The sequence below is a fragment of the Ixodes scapularis genome, unplaced genomic scaffold (genome assembly GCF_016920785.2).
Source record: "Ixodes scapularis isolate PalLabHiFi unplaced genomic scaffold, ASM1692078v2 PGA_scaffold8__174_contigs__length_109621045, whole genome shotgun sequence".
Classification (NCBI taxonomy): domain Eukaryota; kingdom Metazoa; phylum Arthropoda; class Arachnida; order Ixodida; family Ixodidae; genus Ixodes; species Ixodes scapularis.
Window position 1 is genome coordinate 100,014,273 of NW_024609883.1, and position 19,577 is coordinate 100,033,849.

Genomic DNA, 19,577 nt, shown 5'->3' on the forward strand with positions numbered 1-19,577 from the left:
CGCTTCGAACGACACTTGGCGGATTGAAGTGAGTGAGGGGGGGTACTCCCTTCCACTTGAGTTCCACGACTGAAGTAATCTAGTGATATTGTAGTGAGTGCGCAGGCGAGCTGGTGGAAATTAACCATTCTGATGTTAGCCTGAAACTGAGGCAGGAAAAGAGGAAGTTTCAAAGTAGAAGAAAAAGGAACAGTCGAGGATACGTCTCTAACACAGCTAAAGACAAGTTTATTCGGTCACCCTCTTATATACTCTCCACTTGTGGAGAGTAGGTATATAAGAGGGTGACCGAATAAACTTGTCTTTAGCTGTGTTACAAGTTTATTCGGTCACCCTCTTATATACTCTCCACTTGTGGAGAGTAGGTATATAAGAGGGTGACCGAATAAACTTGTCTTTAGCTGTGTTAGAGACGTATCCTCGACTGTTCCTTTTTCTTCTACTTTGAAACTTCCTCTTTTCCTGCCTCAGTTTCAGGCTAACATCAGAATGGAGTAATCTAGTAACGTTGGTTAGTGTCAACATTGTTTCGTAATGCGATTGATAATTTGCTACCCTGTAATCTCACAGTTGCCCGCCGATGTCTGCGTTAATCGAAAATGCAGGTTTCATCCATGAGCACCAAATATTTTCCATAACTAAGATGCCGCATAGACAGCGCTAGCTACCGCCCAGTTCGCAAAACATGTCACTATTCATCCACTTGTAGCTAACAATTTTAATAATTATAAATGTCTTGCAGTTCTATCATCGGGGCAGAAAGCTTTTGAAAAACCAGTTAAGCGTATTTGTGGTGTTATTATTTGGTTCCTGATTACTGTGTTGAAATAAATAATACTCAAATGGATCCACCTTACTGACGTCACGACTCGACGAACTCCGAATAAACGAACACAACCATTGCGTGTGGCGTGCTCGCGATGCCATGCCCACCAAAGCTGTGGTCGTAGTGTAAACACGTGTATGGTTGGCGTGCTCCGCGTGGTTTGAAATGGTGTCTGCAGCGCTTATTGGTATATCCAATCGCTTTCATACTTCGTATCAGGTAAGAATTTGACTTCGTCGAACTAACATCGGATGACAACTGCCAAACGAAGCGTTATTCACACGCTCAACTCTGTTTGCCAGCCTTGAACGACAGCCATGACTGGGTCGGTTCCTCCACAAAGTTAACATATCTGCAGCAAACTTGGAAGGCTAATAGCTGAAGCGGCTGAAGCACTGGCATGGAGAACCCGGCAGAGTACTACAAGAAATGCGCTCGAGCGTTGACGGAACAGAGCGAGTCTGGGGAGGCCACCCGGCAAAATGGGGACTGCCTACCCGGTGTCAAGCTCTCGCGAAAGGTAGGGAACAGACATCTCCACTGGCGTTTACGTTGTTGGAGTCACGGAAACCTGACGCTCATTTTTGTTCGTTTGACCCTCCTAGCGGCCCGCCGAAGACGAAGCGGAGACCGCTGGGAAGCAAGCGAGACTGGAAGATTCGCCGATGCTGGTGGACCTCAAGTATCCTCGAGGTAAAAAATAAAATAAGAAACGATATGCTATATGTTATCTTTAAGGCCGTCCTGAAAATTTTAACGTCCATATACTAGATTCAAGAAGCAATAAACCAAGAAAGCTACATCCCCTGCATGGCCCTTAGTGATCTGCTTACAAAGGACACATGTATGTAACATGATGAATATTTCGAAGACCTTCCAGCTCGAAAACAATTTAGCAGACAACGAACAAAGCACGGCCCGCGAGAGGCCATTAGACTCGACCTAACTTGCCAACCGCACGAGCGGCCTTCTGCTCAGTCTCTTTCGAGATCTCCACACGACACACACATGAAAGCGCGTTTGTGAATCGGCTTGCAGAATGGCACCATATGGACTTAGTCACTGGCGGTGCGAGAATAACAGGGGGGTGGGGCTTCGGTTTTCTTAATTCCAGCGCGAACCTCCTCGAGTGTGAACCTCAAGTGGGCGTGCGTAGCCGAAATATAGCGGAGGGCATGAAACGCATGCTGGAGGCTATGTATTCGAAACACACACACTCCTGCTGCTCTCACTCTGTCAGTGACTGTAGCTGCCATCACGCCATTAAAGGAGCCGTGCCACAGTTTCAGTTCTTTGCTTAAATAATTTGAGAGTTAATGTCTCGACCTTTCTGAAGTAAAGAACAAAAAAAAAACACTTTTGCCTGCATGTCCTAGTTTTTATTTTAAAAATGGACAAAGATTGAGGTTTTCGGTTCCTCTCAACTCCTTTACCATCTTTCGAGTCACGTGCGCTGTGACGTCAATGGGGGTTTCGCGGGGTTCCGGTGAAGCTCTCTCTCTAGAGGCATCAGTGAGCAGCGAGAACTCATCCGCTCGCAACCACGTGCTGGCGGGCGCAGCGAGAACAATGTGGTGAAAGGAGGAAAGTCTGATCCGGGTTCGGCTATACCCGTCCGGCTCTGTCCCCCTCCCCTCCGGCTTCTGGTGGCTGTTTGCGATATCAGATAGAGCTGACCTAGGATAGATGGCGCCACTAAAACTCCGTATAATAGAAGCTTGGTCGATGATACAGGGTTTTTGACGCATTTATATATATGTTGGAACCACAAGATTTTCATTTCATTTATTTATCCTTAAGGGCCCGGGTGGGGCATTACATAAGGGGGGGAGTAGACGAGAACTAAAATACACTTTGACACTTGAAAACGACAAAAATAGGAAAAGGAGAGAGTCAAAATAACAATAGTAAAAAACACAAAGTACTGATCTGGTTTAGTCGGGAATGGTTAGTGGTTGTGTAAAGAGACTTCCTGGCGAAACCTTATTGGGTCAGTGATGACTACAATGTCGTCGGGAAGGGAGTTCCAGATGGCTATTGCATGAGGGAAAAAGGAAGTGTTGAAGGCAAGCGTTTTGCCTGCAATACGCTTGATGCATTGACTGTGATTAAGGCGTGATGATACTCGGTCTGGAGGAGCAAGAGGGGTGGTATGGGAGTATGGATAGTTATAGTAGAACTTATGCAATAAACATAACCGAGAGTTCAATCTTCGACTGGACAGTAAGGGTAGTTCTAGAGTTTCTTTAAGTTGGGTTACACTGATGTCATGAGTATAAGCTGATGCGATGAATCGGGCTGCGCGGGTTTGTATGCGTTCCAGGTTATCAGAGAGGTAAGCTTGAGAAGGGTGCCAGATGGATGACGCATATTCAAGCTTTGGTCGAACGAATGTTATGTATGCAAGTTTCTTAAGGTGACTGGGCGCGGACTTTAAATTACGTTTCAGGTATCCAAGTGTGCGTGATGCCTCAGCTATAATATTATCGACATGTAGAACCCAAGAAAGCGTTGAGGTTAAATTCACTCCTAAGTACTTATATGAAGTTGAAGTATTAATTGGGGTGCCGCCGAGTGAATATAAATACGTATCTGTAGATTTTCTCCGGGTAAACGAAACTACTTTACACTTGTCCAGGTTCAGAGGCATAAGCCATTCTTCACACCAGGTATTAATTTGTGTTAGGTCGTCCTGCAATATGAGATGATCTGAATCATTTGTGAGTGGGCGATATATCACGCAATCATCGGCGAATAGCCTAATTTTCGAAAGGATGTCATGAGGAAGGTCGTTTATGTATATTAAGAATAGTAGTGGGGAGAGTCCTGCACCCTGGGGAACTCCTGATGCTACTTTACCAAGGGGTGATTTGTGATTATTAGCCAATGTGAACTGAACTCTTGAGGTGAGAAAATCCTGAATCCAAGCGATGATGGTCGAATCAATACCAAGAACTGAAAGCTTGGTGAGTAGATGACGATGCGGAACACGGTCGAAGGCCTTCGCGAAGTCGAGAAATATTACATCTGTTTGGTAATTATTATTCATGTTAACAAGTAGGTCATGAGTAAACTCTGCAAGTTGGGTTTCACACGAGAGACCTTTACGGAAACCGTGCTGGAGTGGGTAGAAAAAATTAATCGAGTTAAGGTGACTTATTATGTTCGAGCTGATTATATGCTCTAATAGTTTAGAGGGAACGCTTGTTAAAGAAATGGGGCGATAATTAGATACAAGTGATCGATCACCACTTTTATGGACGGGGATGATTTTTCCAATTTTCCAGTCTTTTGGGCTTTGGCGATCTGAGAGTGATTGGGAGAAAATTAGTGATAGATACTCACTTGAAACAATATTGGTGCTTTTAAGGATTTTGGTGCTGATGTTATCCATGCCAGCAGATGATGATAGTTTTAGTTTGTCAATTAAGGTACTTATTCCAGTAGATGAAATGACAATAGGTGGCATGATGGCACTAGACAATGAACAGGGAGATGCTACTTCGCCAAGGCCTCCGTCCGTGAAAATAGAAATGAAAAAGTCGTTTAAGGCTGTCGCGCTTTCGTTCTCAACGATGGAATCTTTATTGCTGTCTGTCAACGACAAAGATTGGGAGTGATATTTAGGTGACAGGAGTTGCCAGAATCGGGTTGGGTTAGAACGAAGAATGAAAGGCATGTCGGAAGATAAAAACTTTTCCTTGGCCCGTTTAATATTTTTTGCATATTCCTTTGAAAGTTGACTGTGTGTGTCCCAGGCTTGAACGTGACCAGTGCGCTTAGCTTTGCGATACATACGTTTCTTTTTGTTTCGTAGTATTTTTAGTGTCTTATCAAACCAGGGGTGGTTCCCGTCGGATTTAATAAGGACTGTTGGTATAAAAATAGAAAAGTAGAATAGATAGAAAAGTTACCTTTTATCTAGCAGATATTTGCACAACTTGCTATCTTTCTACAAGACCCCCATTAACGTCACGTCGCGCGTTTCTCACGGCTGCCGCTCGCGGCTGCAGGTCGGGGAATATTTTAATTTTTTGCCTCGCGATTCCGCGGCGGAATCGAAACATTTCAAAGGAAGGAGGTGTGCTTTCTTTCCTTGGTGAGACGGTGAACAATGTCAAAAGTAGAAGATGCCAACTCTTTCGACGTTAAAATCGTTTCTCAGCTCCTTTAAGACCTTCATCATCATCATCATTGGCTTGCAGAAGTGCAGCTGATCCGTCTGCTGGGCAGCCGAGCAGACGAGATAGAGTCCCTGGTTCAGGATGTGGCACGCAAGCACCCCAAGCTCACCTTGCAGCAAGTGCCGCGCCACATGCGGCGGCGGGCGGTGAGCCACGACAAGCGCCGCCTCCCCAAGCGCCTCAAGGACAAGCTAGCCAATGAGGTGAGCCGGTTCTTTTGCATGTCTTGATCGTAATCTTTATTTGCCAAAAAAGAGTGAACACAGGCTATGACATGATATGTCATAGCCTGTGTCAAAGAAGGCAGATATTAATTCACTCGGTCCTTACTTGGCAGTACTGTAAAATGATGAGCTAGCACCCAAACAAGAGTTTAAGATAATCTTGAAAACGGGGGATGAGCACTCGTTAGGTTTGAGAGCAAAAGAAGCAGAAGAAACGTGATCGGATAGGCTTCACTGCTTTGCACCAGTGTGCGTACGTCAGGCTTCTCTGGTTTGCATCAGCATGCTCAGAGAAGAAGCTGATGTGGTGGAGCATCGTGGTTAGCTAGGTGAGCTCAGAACCCCGGGTTAGCATGTACTTTACTTGTTATATTTAAACATTTCAAAAGTAGTGGGTGGGCACTTTTGTGACAATGGTCACATTCTCACTATGGTATGTGCAAAGCAAGAAAGCATTGTTAAATATACAATTTAGCCTTCATGCACTGGTTACACCAGTTGTCCATTTCTATCCTTCACTTAAAGGGCAATTCCGGTCAATACTTCTGAATTTGGGATTATGACTGTTTCAAGCTGAGGAAGTGCCCCTGAGATACAAGGCATTTTTTAGTGTTTGTTTTTTTCGATATTGTGTGTAGTTTTATAAGTATCACGGCTCAAAGTTTGGTTTCGAGCATCTACAGCAAAACCAAAACCATCTCCTAGAAGGATGGCAACACTGACCATCGGTCGTGCGGCCGCGACGTGACGTCATCATAGTGCTGCGGTCCGCAGTACAACCAATGAGCCACAGCTTTACCGTGATGTGATGTCGCAGGGGTGCTGCACCAGCGGTTCGTCGACTAAAAAGTAACCCGTTTGCTCTCCGCTAAAGAGCAGCCGGTCGCACCTTTAAAATCGGTTTTAGTGGAACATGCGGCTTCACTGTGATGTAATATTTTGGCTGTGATCATAATTCGTGCCACTAAAGCGATACCGGTCATTTATTTTGGTTTCCTTTTTGACCAGAGTTGCCCTCTAACCTTAAACTCTCGTTATAGACACTAGCAGCAGTAGCTCATTTCCTACCCCTGCCAGCTTTGATACGAACAAATACGTTCGGCCGACAAATATTCTGCTACCCGTTACCTCACTTAGCGGACATACTTCACCGACATGTAGTTTTGTTTGCCAGCAGCCTTAGGAACACGGAGTGTTTTCATTTCGAGCACTGCCGCTTGCAAAAGCGAAAGCATTCGTTTCACGGTACTTTTAATTATGGCTCCTGGAGCGCGTCTCTGGCTTGGTGCGTTCGGCGTCCCATTCCGCCTTTGTATCGAGAGCGTTCCTTAAGCGGGGCAACAAGCGATGTCGCAGAACCTGGAGTGTCACGTTGTCGGATGTCGCGGTCCCGGCGGTTGGGTGTAGAAGTTCCGGGAAAAAAAAAAAAGAGCACAAAAGAACGATTTGTTACAAAACAGGCGTCCGACACATCCACCACCGCCGCTGCGACACCGCCGAGATTGCGGCCAGCTATAACGCGACGATTGTACGACGTCTTCAAGGCGGACATCTAGGGACCACTTTCGAGGACGCAGTAAACGCACCAGTCTGAGACGCGTTCCGGACGGGATACCTTAATGCGACACGTCTTGCCGCGGGTTGCAGCCAGACCCTCCCAAGCGGAAGCGGCCGAGTCGCAAGCACCGCCGGCGTCCGCGCAACCTGCTAGCCGAGTACGCACGCCGCCAGCGGCGCTACGTGTGGCTGGAGACGCACGTGTGGCACGCCAAGCGCTTCAAGATGGCCGACCTGTGGGGCTACCGGGTGCCCCTCCACCCGTGCGACAAGGGCATCCGGGCGGCATACCGCGGCAGCGCACGCCACGTCCTGCTCCACGTGAGTGCCGATTATTGCTGTATTTTTCGACTGTGGTCCGGAAACCGTACGAGATTGAAAGTTGAAATTTCGCTTGGTGCGGACCGTGCGAGGATTGTTTTGTTTTTTAACCTAGATCGCTCGCTTTGACGAGATGCGACAAATTGTGTGAATGACTGAGTGTGCTAACAATGATTTATGCGTGATGTGATCTTTTTGATGAGCTAATAACATTTGTCAAGGTATGCCGTGCGTGAGAATTAGGTTTGTGTCGGCTAGACACCAGGCGTGGACTATCTCAGCGGAATCTTTTTTGTTTTGAAATTAAATTTGTCCCTGTGGAGCACACTATGTGTGTAGACTCTAGTCCGGAAGATCTGGTGATTCATTTATCAAAGAATCAATTGACTCCCTAATATTGTCATAATTAATATATTTATTCACCAAATAGATTATTTGGTTGGCCTAATTAGTCAATCTTAATTACTTTGTTGGTTTACTTTTTATCACTCTGGATTAATTGATTAGTTAGTTGACTCAATTGATCAACCTTGATTAATTTCAGTCAGTAGTTTTGATTGTAATTCTAAAATCGGATTGTAGAAATACATTTGGTTGTATTGTTGTGTTAAAAAGACTTGTGACTCTAATTGATATGCAGAATTATAATTACTTTAGTGGGAGTGATACAAGTTTTAATGTGTGGATTGAAGTGACTCTGCTTCATCCTGTTCACCTCTTGCTCTTCATTTGCACCTTGTAGGACTTGTCCTACTACAACTGTATAGAGCTCATTGGGGAGGTCGAACACCTCTTGGAGAAGCTGTCGCTTATCACAAGCTCGGATGCAGGTATGTCCATTTCCGTTTCTTTCTTCGGGTTGTCGACAGAGTTGAGGCATACCCACCCTTCTTCGATTTTTGTTTTCTGGACAAGGCGCCTAATTCTTTTATGAGGCTTACGAGTTTCTGCAATATCGGTAGTGTGAATACATCTGCAAGAAATATCCTCACAACTCATAGTCTGCATATGACTTTGAAGAGCATCTTTGTTGGCACAGAGCTCATCAGGTTCAAAAATAGGCACTTTTCTTTGGCATGGCATAGTAGAGCCGCAACTAAATGAAGTTGGTGGGCTGGATGCCATCACTCTCCCCAAGAAACATTTCGTAGCGCTTACGCACTGTTGGCTGACAGGACAAGCAATGCATGTGCCACGGATATAAGTGTATCCTAGAAGTCTATTCTTCCACCAAAAAGCAAAGTCATTTTAGCTTCTGATGTGAAATATTAAGTGTTCCGATTACGAATGATGCAGTACTAGACGAATGTCCCCCCCCTTTTTCTAGGACTGACCTTCAAGGCTAAGCTGTATGTTTCGGGTACCCAGGAAGGGTCGACTGTGCTCTACCACCGGGGCATGTACCCTTACGGAGCCATTGGTCCTGTAAGGTTCATGTGGCGCCCCCTCCAGCCCAGCAAATGCCAATCTGAAAGCCATTCTGAGAGCCAGTCGGACCGCCAAGCCGTGAAGCAAGTCGATAGTAAGCCCAGTGGTAAAGCTAGAGGTCAACTTCTAAAACAAGCCACACCAAGCAAGTGTAGAAGCCAAAAAGGAGATCAAGCTGGATTAGGGCTTGATAGCCAAATCAAAAGCCAAGACAGAAGTCGAGACGAAAGCCAACCCAAGGAGAATCGTCAGCTCTGGCTTTGGGTTCACCCTTCGATTCACGACGAGGTCTGTAAGGAGCTGACGGAGATCTTCGAGCTGCGGAAAGTCAACTCGGGCTGCGAAACGGAAGCAGACAGAACCGTATCAGACGGAACCTCGGTTGCGGGTGGAAGTAGCAAACACGTCGCAGCAAAAAAAGAAAAGTGCAAGCCCAAGCCTCAAGAAACTGTGGTAGCCTCGAAACCAGAAAGTTCAGGTCATAGTGACGATGGGATCCCACCAAAAACAAGGGACGAAACAGGGTCAAGCGAAGGGTTGCAGGCGGGAGAAGAAGTCGTCTGCAAGGCGGTGAAGGCAAAAAAGCGAAGGCAAAAACAGAGGGCGGAGGCGAAAGAAAAGGAGGTGTCTGAAGAAATGGCAAAGAAGAGCTTCGAGCGCGTCCCCGTCTACACGAACGAAGGTGTGTCGATGGCACTTCTTAAGGACAACCTGGTACGGTTCTCGCTTACGGGTCCGCTTGCCACTGCAGTCGTGTTTGATGCGCTGGTGCCTGTGTCGTCTGCTGAAGGTAGCAGCAGATGGGCGAATTTGTCAAAAGGTGAAGACGCCGCTGTGAGTAAGAGTGATCGGGACGCGACCTGGGAAACGGTGAGGCAAGGTGGCTTACAGACGGACGTCCTGCTTCCTCGTGGCTGCATCTTGGGGCAGACGGTGCGCGATCCCCGCGTCCTGCTGCCCGACCGGAAGACCAAGGTGACGGGGGACGGTGAGACCTCGGTGTTTTTTTTGTGGAGGTTTTTTCCCTTGTTTGAGAATGTCTTCAGAATTTTCTGATTTCTCATAGTCCACTGCTTTGCACCGGCATGCATGCATGAAGCTTCACTGCTTTGCATCGGTGTGTTAGGAGAAGCGGCTGACGTGTTTGAGCATATCGGTTTTCGGTTATAATTATAGTTTGACCCCTCATTTTAGAAGACAGTGCTTCTGATGAAAATCTCAGGCTGGAACTCAAATAAATGAAGTAGCCGTTGCTTCCCTTGCCACATTACATTATGGCTTACTGTGTTCGTCTCATCGAGGTCTTTTGCTTCTTAATACAGTTACGTGAAATCTTTGTGTAGTAACAGTTCCTTTTTTTGGGTATGCTTTCTAGGAAAAATACAAGTTGCACTTTCGTTTTAAGCGTCCATGCTCAATTTTTATTAAATATAGCATATTAGTATTCGGAACATTCCAATTTGATTTGCAGTCAAATTGTATTGTTTATGTTGGATTCAGAGTCTAAAATTAGATATTCAAACATCTCTAATATCCAACTAAAACAACCCGAGAAAACCCGGGGATTTTATGTGATAACTGTGTTAGCCCTCAGTGGACGTACCAACAGAACAGGACCATACTACAGAGCTAACGTAATGATTTCCGGAAAGAAAGGTTGCATGCATTTCGGCCGCTGCGGTATGGTGGGGCATAGACTCGGACATCGTCGGTCCCGATGCGACCTTATTGCTGGCGATCATTTGATATGCACAAAAATTCGGGAAAGCATCACTTAAAAGGTCTGCGTCTACCATAAAATACCGAGTGCATGCCCATTCCACAGTAAGCACCCTCCCCTCAATTTTGTAACATTCGGAGAATACCCTGAGGACATATCTTTACACATTGTTGAACTGAGGAGCGCCCATTCCCCAGTTTTACACAATTATCTCCAAACGTTTAGTGGGCGCTTGCTCAAGATTTTACGGTTGCATCTTTCTAGCTCAATTTTGCACAAAAACACCGACGTCGTGCATTGTACGAAAATAGGCAAATTCGACAAGCGCCCAAACAACTTCAACTCGTTGCGGCAAAACACTCGCTTAACCTGTTGTCTGCTTTCTTACTCCACTCTTCTGTCGCTCTCTTTCTCGTTCCTTCTCTCGGGGCCGTCGTCAGCGCTCGCGATTTGTCGCATCCCGCTTCCTCCTTTACCCCCCTGCCGCACCGTTTCAGGCGGTCCCGTCGTCGACGTACGCAAGAGCGGCCACGTCGGCGTTGCGAGTCCCCCTCCCGCATCCGCAAGCGACTCGGCGATCTGGGACCCGGCCTCCAGGGACGAGGCGTCCCTCAACAAGATGCCGGAGTGGAAACTCAACCAGCTCCGATCTCGGAACCCGATCCCCGGCAAGTGAACGCAGTCGCCCCGCCTACCTCGCTCCGGTGGTCACCGACAAGATGAGCATGGCGGGGAGGAGCTTCCGTTGTCCCGCCTCCATCGCGAGCTTCCCACTTCCGACGACGCTTCGACGTCTCGTGCACCCTTAGCGTGCGCACGCGGCCAAAGCGACGGCAGAAGGCACGGCGCTGGTGGTGGGGGCCGGGCATTCAAAAGACACGCCCTGCGTTTCTCATTTCGTCGGCAACTACATACTTCGTTTCACCTTGCAATGGACCGCAGAAGACGCGAAGCCATTGGGGCCAATGCGGAGGGCAAGTTCGTCTGCTTCTTTTGCAGGGGTTGTGGTGACGTCGGAACGTCATGCTTCAATCGGTTCTGATTGAAGGATGGTGGGTAGACCTCAGGGCAGCTTGCTTTGAGGTCTACCCACTATCCTTCCAAGCAACCAATCGAAGCTCGGCATTCTGACGTTGTCACAACCCTCTAAAAAAAAAGCAGACGAACTTGCGCTCTGCATACAACGTTGTGGGAGTCTCATGCGACCTTTGGAAGGGGGTTGACATTGCCGCTCGAAGCCCTGCGGGGCACGACGCGTTCCCCGCGACCGGCTATCCGGGACGGCTCGTAGCGTCTGCTTGCGGTCCTTTGCTAGGTGCAACGGAGTGTAGAGGCGTCTCTCGTGAGAGTAGACGTCATTGCGCAGCTGGCGTCTTGGCGAACGGTGCGGCTAACCGGGACAACTCGGGCGCAGGTGCACCTCTTGACATTGGAGAGGAGGAATCCAGGATCCCCATCCTGCTGGTGAGGAAAGAAGGCTCGAGGAGCAATCTGGGTACGTCGTGATGTCGACGAGGACCCTTCTAGTCTCGTCCCTAAAGCTGCGGTTGTGCCGATTGTGTACAAAAGACGCCGTGTTCGCTGCAGGCACAACGACGGAAATATCTGCGGGCAAGCCTAGAGCACGTTCGAAGCATTTTTGCTTCATACAGTGGAATCTCGTTAAATTTGATCCCGATGGGGACCAAACTTTGTTTGAATAATGCAAAGTTTGAATTGTCGGCAGCTTCCTTCCTAGAAACACATAGAATGAGACCTGCATGTTAGTTTGAATTTTGCGCGCGTTTGAATTTAGAGAGTTTGAATTAACGAGATTCCACTATACGTATGTATGCTTGGAACATGTCTGCAGACAGTTTCTGTACGACCAATGTCATGGGACCGTCGTACATGGAAGAAACGCGCCTCGGACGGTGTCTGCCCAGACCGTCGTACAAGACGGTCTGCACAGACTGTCTCGTACGACGTACTAAGTGCACAATTGCGGCCTAAGGGTTCTTGACGTTTACAGGAAAAAACTCCCTCATCGGTACTTCAAATGCCGGTTCCAGTATTATAGAACAAGCGTGCCTCAACATTGCTTCACCGTACCGACGCGTTTGTTACGGCTACCTAGAGATGTCTTAGCCTGGAAAAAAAAACGGAAAAGAAAACACCGTCTTTAGGATTTTCTTTCTTTAGTTAACTAAATGCAGGGAAAAAACCCTTCAGAAATTGCCAAGCACGTTTTCTCGGTTTGGTTTTGAGGACACGGCGATGTAAATCGTTAAAATAGAAACCAGCATTTGCAACGTCGGTTGTTTTGGAGAGCAATGTTTTGGCGTGTCAAGCTGGCAACTTCCCGGGACAGCTTCGAGGTGGATAATTTGCAGTTGAGCATTTCGTGCATTCCAAAATCCAACCAGTTCGGGAGCCCTGCAAGGTATTGCATTGCTTTCCTAATGCCACACACCTTACGAGGCATCTACTATCTTCAGGGGTGGAAGCGTTGCGTTTTCCCAATTGCGCCATTGTGTGTCAATCCACTTTCGCTGCGCCGTTCTACTCCCAAGCGCACATGTTGCGCCAAAACTAGCCGAAAAAGATTTTTGTTTCAGCTATATTTATTGGAGTATACTTTTCTGTATTGGCCCCAGTAGTTTATTGTGTCGTGTTCATTTAGGAAATTCTGAACCGATAGGGACTTTTAGCAAACCGTCACCGTGTTCCGAGTACCACACACTACCGAAGCCTTTGAAGTATGCTTTTAAGTGCGCGCTCGAGTGATACCGTGACCGCGCTTAAAAACTTGCTTCAAAGGCTCCGGTATGTGCAGTACGCAGAACATGGGAACAGTTTGATAAAGTCTGTATTGTTATGAAACCACCTTACTGATATAGTGGTGGTTTCAACGGCGTGTAACTCTGGTCTCCGGAAATGGGACATGCATAGGTCGCTTTGTCAGAGTACTCATCAGTACTTCGACAAACGACAAAACGATGCCTTGAAACATGGTTTCGTCTCTTACTTACATTTTTCTTTTTTCTTTTTTTTTTTGCACGGTGGCATTGTGCATGGCCGCGTGTATTCGAAATACTACACACGTATTACATCGCGTATACCGTAAAGTTTTGTACGAATACCTGCCCCCGAGAAATAACCCATCCCGTTTTTTTTTATCACATCTACTGCGTGATTTGCGGTATCGATGCGTGACAAGCGTGTTTGTCGCGGGTTCCCTCGTGCTTATTGCAAGTAACGTGATACACGAATCTGCAACATCCACAATATGTGGGGTATCCGTTCCCATGACATGCAAATTCCTAACTCGCTACCGCTTTTTTTTTTTTTTGTCTTATTTTTGCACGCAATATCGGTTCCCGTGACACCCGAGTTTTTAGCTGCCGGGTTCTTGGGTGTATATCGCACTGTGAAGTGCGAATGTGCTGCGTCCGCATTCTACTGCCGTTACCCATGACAGAAGAGTTCACAGCGAATTCTGGCGTACTTATTGCACGCACGAGTTGCCATGTGTGCGATGTGTATCATTAATGAAATTAATGAAAAGACTGTGAATGTGCAGGCGAACTATATAAACATACCTAAGCGCCTGGTGGCATGTGCTCACCTATCATCTAATCTCCGGGGAAAGCGGTAACTACTCTACAAAATTAAACGAATATTTAGCATAATATTTTCTTTCCTTTTTTCGTGTTTGGTGTGTGTGATTTTGCTGAGACCGCTTTCACGCTTTTCATTCGTGTCGTAAACGTAACATATGAAATCGGTAATTGGTTGCCTCAATCATCTGTAGACTTTGTTGAAAATGACGTACGCCACAAACATCATTTACAAGAAAGTCTGCAGATAGCCGAGGCAACCAATTATCGCTTTTATATGTTATGTTTACAACACAAATGAATGCGAAAGCGCCTGTATTCATTACTAATACAGGTACTTGCACACAAACAGCAAGCCGGCAGGAGGACGAGGAGAACAGTGGGGACGTCCTGCTGAGCCAAGCAAATTCTTAACCGTTGTGCTAGAACGCATCCAAACAATTGACTTGTGAGGGAAACCTTTCATTTTATGGCATTACTTGCTAGTTTTGTCAGTCACTTCTTATTTTTATTAAACTCCTAAACAAGGTTTTCTTTTTTTTAATCTGTCATGGATGTTCTGGTATGGGTTAATTAAGCGCGTATGTGTGAGCAGGGATGGTGTAGGTGGTATCGTGAAGTTTTCAATATTTTGCACCTTTACTTTTTTCAGCTATAGTAGAATTGTACTGCGTTGAGTATTGGAATATTTTTTGTTTGCTAAAGAAGGACTTGGAATATTTGTATTTTCTAATAATGGTAACTGTGGTCAGTATTAGACATTACTTCATACCATATTATTGCATCTTGAAATGGTTTTGTTTTCAACTTATGGAACGTACGGTTGGCAGGTCTGGTGCTTGCTTGGTATTTTACGGTAGTTCAGTTCTAGCGCAAACTACTGGGGTGTGTATTAGCAAGTGCGAGTGGCCTAGTGACGAAATATACGTGAAGAATGACAACCGTGATCGCATTCACGTCAGTCACTCTAATTTTTTTCTGAAGGCTGCGTCGACGAAGCGTTTGGTTCGCGGACAAAGCGTTTCTGCAGTGCATCTGCCGAGGTAGCTGAAGGTCGACTCGCATTTTTTGTTGGGTCGCAGCGTCTTTCTTCCTCGGTGCAGGCAGTCCTGGTGCACATGCCGGTACCGCTGTTGAAGCATAATGCTCAGAAAACGAATGTGTTCACTGGTGCCAACCTTTCGATTGTTCCCCTAAAATTTCCAACTTTTCATATAAACAAAATCACTTTTTTCCGGCCATTCAAAACTTTCGTCAATTTCCCCGATATAGTCGTATCGTTCTTTGTTATAAAAAATTGTAGAGCCATCCACTTTAGGTGAAGATGGAGGACCAGCGAAGCTGTTATCTTTATGACAACTATACGACATCTATACGATTTACACATGATTGCAATGAAGACACGTACACTACTTCATTGTTTAATTGTCTTTATTTAATTCTTAGTGGCTAAAGTGATCATTGCCTTATGGTCACTTATGGGCAAGCTCCAGACCCAATTTTTCGAGGCACACCTCGAGGACAGTTTTTTCCGACTGAGCCCAAGTCTCTTTATCAGCATTGTGGAAGCGAAAGAAAAGAAGGTAAGATTGGTGCGTTCTGCCCTCAGCCTCGTCTCAGTGCACTCTTAGCTGAGAAAAGTAGGTGACCGTAGATGATAACAAGTGATCAGGACCTCGCTATCTAATAATGCCAAGGAAGGCTGACCCACGCGGGTTGCCCCCTCTTTTTATTTATACTTGCCACGACCAATCGGAACGAAGGAGCGCCTTTTAAATGAGAGCTTTTCTTTTAACATCCGTGGACACACCTTTTTCTAGATCCTAGCACATGACAGCTTCGCTGTAAAAGGGTTCTCTGGTGCATTCGGAACGTAGTAAATAAGAGGAAGAGTGAGTAGGAGCTGTGCAACTTTTGTCGGCTGCTTTGCAGGCTTCGGCAGCGGCTGGGACGTCGTGCTGCCTTCTCACTGGGCGAGGCCGTTCTGGATAGCGCTGGTCTACCGGGGAGCACGGGCGGCCGGCCTGCGGGAGCTGCGTAGCCTCTCCTTGGAGACGGGCTACCCCTGCTTCCCGTTCGACCACCCGGACACGAGGGCTACCCAGGAGTACGAAGAAGCGAACAGACGCGAGCTCATGGCCAAGCACCTCAGGTGAGGGGCCTCTTACGGCATTGACCTGATGGCGTGCTCGCCCTCTTTACGGACCGCACAGATCCGCTTGTGCATACTTGACAATTCCTTACACCACCCCTTTCCAGGGGGAATGTTAACCCTTTGTTGACGAGTGTTGCCTACAAGCAACAAACCACATCATTTCAGTTTTGTTACGTTTTTTGTAATTTAGTCTGGCAAGTCATGAAGATCCAGAGCTATTTATACTAAGAGACAGGGTGGCCAGTTCTGCTTATTATAAGCGGATTTGGGCTTCTTTTTTCACTGAGTCGCTGGTAGATTTTTCCAGTCGCTTGTCGCGTTTTTGGGCTTATTCGCGTCTTTCCTGGAAATATTATTATTTTAGTGCTCATCGTGCTCACTGACAGTGCATTTGTCGTCAAAAACGCGAAAAACAGCATGACCGTTTGGCGCAGCGGTTAGGTGGTGCAAGCTACCGTCCGTCACAAAGTACAAAACTATTACTATCCATTCACAAATGTTTTGGCACCTTGCCCCTCTTGCCAGTCGGCAGTTACGGTCGTCGTGTCTAGTTGCCATCGTTGTATTTTGCGCAAAATGGCTTCGAAGTGGTTGAAGTATGGCAAACGATATTGTAAAGAGTGGGAAAAGGAAACACAGCTTAAGGACTGGCTAAAACCAGTCACAGGAGACAATAAAAAAGCAGTGTGCAAGTGCGAGATCTGCGCTCATCATGCCGACCTCGTTCGGCACATGGCAACAGAAAAACACGTGAGGAACTCTCGGCCACTTTCCTGTGCATGTTTGACTACCATGGGCTTCACCTAGTTGTCGCCTCCAAGAACGATACCAGAACTGGAGCTCAAGCTGGCTTGTTACTCAGCGTGCCATGCCACTATCCGCTCTGTGGATAGTGGCATGTCACGCTGAGTATTCACCTTCGTATTTGAGCAAGTTCTCTTTCTCATTTTATTGTTAATAAACTATTTTCAAGAATGTGTACATTTATTGAACTTCCGCTTGTTTTGGGCTTCTTCACGAAGGTCACACCGCTTTTTTTTGGGCTTGGTTGGGGACGACTATCTGCTTGTTCACTCGGCCGCATCTGGCCACCCTGCTAAGAGAGTTTGGCACTCTTAAGGAGATTTTGACAGCCTGGGCAAGCACAGCAGCATAATCTGACAACCGGGGGATGACTACTTCCGTTTGCCATTTTGTGGCTTCGATTTCTAGGAACTCTATGCGACTTCTCAGGAATAAACAAGACAAACAAGTAACGCCATTTTGTGTGATCGCAAAATCTGCTTGTTTTAGCGGGCAATGAGCTCCACCCATTGGCCAAACTCTGTCAGTATAAACGGCTCTATTGAAGATCAAAACTACAGTGCCATCTAGTGAAAAGATATATGCCAATAGTTGACGAGAAAAAAGGAGTTTGGCAAGAAAAATATAGATAAGTGTTTCTCTCTTGCCGCTAATATTTTACGATAGGTGACCGTCTTACTTGAGTCTGTCGTATGCGCAGATGTTATTGACGTTCATAGTGATTCATAGAGGTTACGCAAGGGAGTGACCTTCAGACTTTTGCCTGGTGTTGCCCACTGGCAACAAAGCTATAACTTGCAAGTTTGCCTTACGATTCATTTTTATTTCTGCTCTTTTTTTATTTCATCTGGTTAAACATAAACATCTTTGAAAAATAAATGTTTCAAAGGAGCTGTGCAACAGTTTCAGTGCTTTGCTTAAATAATTTGGGAGTTGGTGTCTCGACCTTTCTGAAGTAAAGAACAAAAACCGCTTTTGCCTGCATGTCCTAGTTTTTATATTAAAAATGGACAAAGATTGAGGTTTTCGGCACCTCACAACTCCTTCACCATCTTCCGAGTCGCGCGCGCTGTGACGTCAATGGGGGTTGTGCGGGGTTCCGGTGGAGCTCTCTCTCTCTAGAGCCATCAGTGAGCAGCGAGAACTCATCCGCTCGCGACCGCGTGACCACGTGCTGGCGGGCGCAGCGTGGTGAAAGGAGGAAAGTCTCATCCGGGTCCGGCCATCCCCGTCCGGCGCTGTCTCCCTCCGGCTTCTGGCGGCTCTTCGCGGTCAGATAGAGCAGACGGTTTGGTGGACCTAGGATAGATGGCGCCACTAAAACTCCGTGTAATAAAAGTTTTGTTGATGATACCAGGTTTTGAACACATTTATATTTATGTTGGAACAACAAGATTTATAGAAGTTGTCTTTTATCAAGCAGGTATTCGCACAACTTGCTATCTTTCTACAAGGCACCCCATTGACACCATGCCATGCGTTTCTCATGGCCGCCGCTCGCGGGTGCAGGTCAAGGGATATTTTAATTTTTGCCTCACAATTACACGGCGGAATTGAAACATTTCGAAGGAAGGTGTGTTTTCTGTCCCTTGTGACAAGATGAACAACGTCCAAAGTAGAAGATGCCAATTCTTTCAACGTTAAAATCGTTGCACAGCTCCTTTAAGCAATTTTTGTAAAATCTCGTCAATAAAGGGTTGACGAGAAACTTGAAGTAGCGGACGTAGTGGCGTGTTTCCATAGGTTTGTCTCTCTCCCTGGCACCAGGTACCCCCCAGACAAGCGGCCCTCATTCCAGAAACTTGGTGTCCCTTGCCCTTTCTTCTTTCCATGGAAGGAGCTCGTCCATCAGTGGGCGGCAGCCGTCAACGCGGCTCACTCAGGCGACGGGCAAGGCACGGGAAAGGAGAGACCGTTCTTTGTGCTCAGGAGCCGCAAGGTCACGCGGAGGCTGGCCGCCCTCTTGACTGAGGAAAACAAGGAGAGGAAGAGGCCGCACGGCCACGCCCCGACGCTCGAAGCGATTCGCGGGATTCGTTCGGCCGCCACCGAAACCGGCGTCGACCTCTCGCGGGCGCTTGCGTGCGTTTGGGTCTCGTGCCGTTCGAAGGGCGTTCCGAATCGGTTCGACTCCATCTGCATCCCGAAAGCAGACGACCTCTCGACCGGGTCACCTTCCGACGGTTCGACAGGGCCGTGTGAAAGCTTGCACAAGGTGCCGCGGAAGCGGAAAGGCGCGGAGAAAAAAGGCGCCAAACGAAAAAAGAAGGTTGCGAGGCCGACCGTCGAGGAGTTGCTGGCAAGACCCGCGGCAGGGGACGTCGTGAACTGCTGTTCGAGGCGGCTGATTGGCTGCATGGTCGGCGGGGACTACTGTTTCTCGGAGGCCGCGGGGAGGGGCGTCGGGTACGTCTCTGTGCTCGGACTCCTGGAGTTCGTGGAAGAGTCCGCGAGGCGCGGAACGAAGCCGCTGGTTCTGTTGCGGCACCAACATTCGGTGCAGTACAGGTTTGCCAGCTTGTGGGTGTTGACGGACTGCTAGCAAAGATGGCGGCGGCTACAATCTGCTTCCTCTTGCCGAGCGCAAGGCTACGAGCAAAAACTCTGGCGTCCGAAGCGTGGCCACCTTCAAATAGTGCTACGCTTGCTCGTATAGCCTTCATGGCAGATCTAGGGGGCAACAGGTGGAATGTTTTTTCTTTGTATCGTATAAGTGTACAGCTCTACAGAAAAGAGAAGTAAAACAGGCTGTCGACGAC

The 19,577-nt window shown here is 47.2% G+C and overlaps 1 protein-coding gene across 3 annotated transcripts; it reads left to right on the forward strand.

Annotated features, from left to right (window-relative positions):
- The first annotated feature begins 753 nt into the window (after positions 1-753).
- Positions 754-19,576, forward strand: LOC8024334 (ribonucleases P/MRP protein subunit POP1). Of its 3 annotated transcripts, none has more exons than XM_040498928.2 (11): positions 754-1,045; positions 1,185-1,346; positions 1,432-1,519; positions 5,032-5,213; positions 6,882-7,112; positions 7,855-7,942; positions 8,440-9,528; positions 10,758-10,928; positions 11,675-11,755; positions 15,792-16,011; positions 18,586-19,576. In XM_040498928.2, the coding sequence occupies exons 2-11, from the start codon at positions 1,227-1,229 to the stop codon at positions 19,358-19,360; spliced, it is 3,045 nt and encodes a 1,014-aa protein (XP_040354862.2). In that variant the 5' UTR covers positions 754-1,045; positions 1,185-1,226; the 3' UTR covers positions 19,361-19,576. The 3 variants fall into 3 exon arrangements, with proteins under 3 accessions (XP_040354862.2, XP_042142551.1, XP_042142552.1); XM_042286617.1 differs by having other exon boundaries at positions 900-1,045; positions 1,129-1,346; XM_042286618.1 differs by having other exon boundaries at positions 912-1,013.
- The last annotated feature ends 1 nt before the right edge of the window (position 19,577 follows it).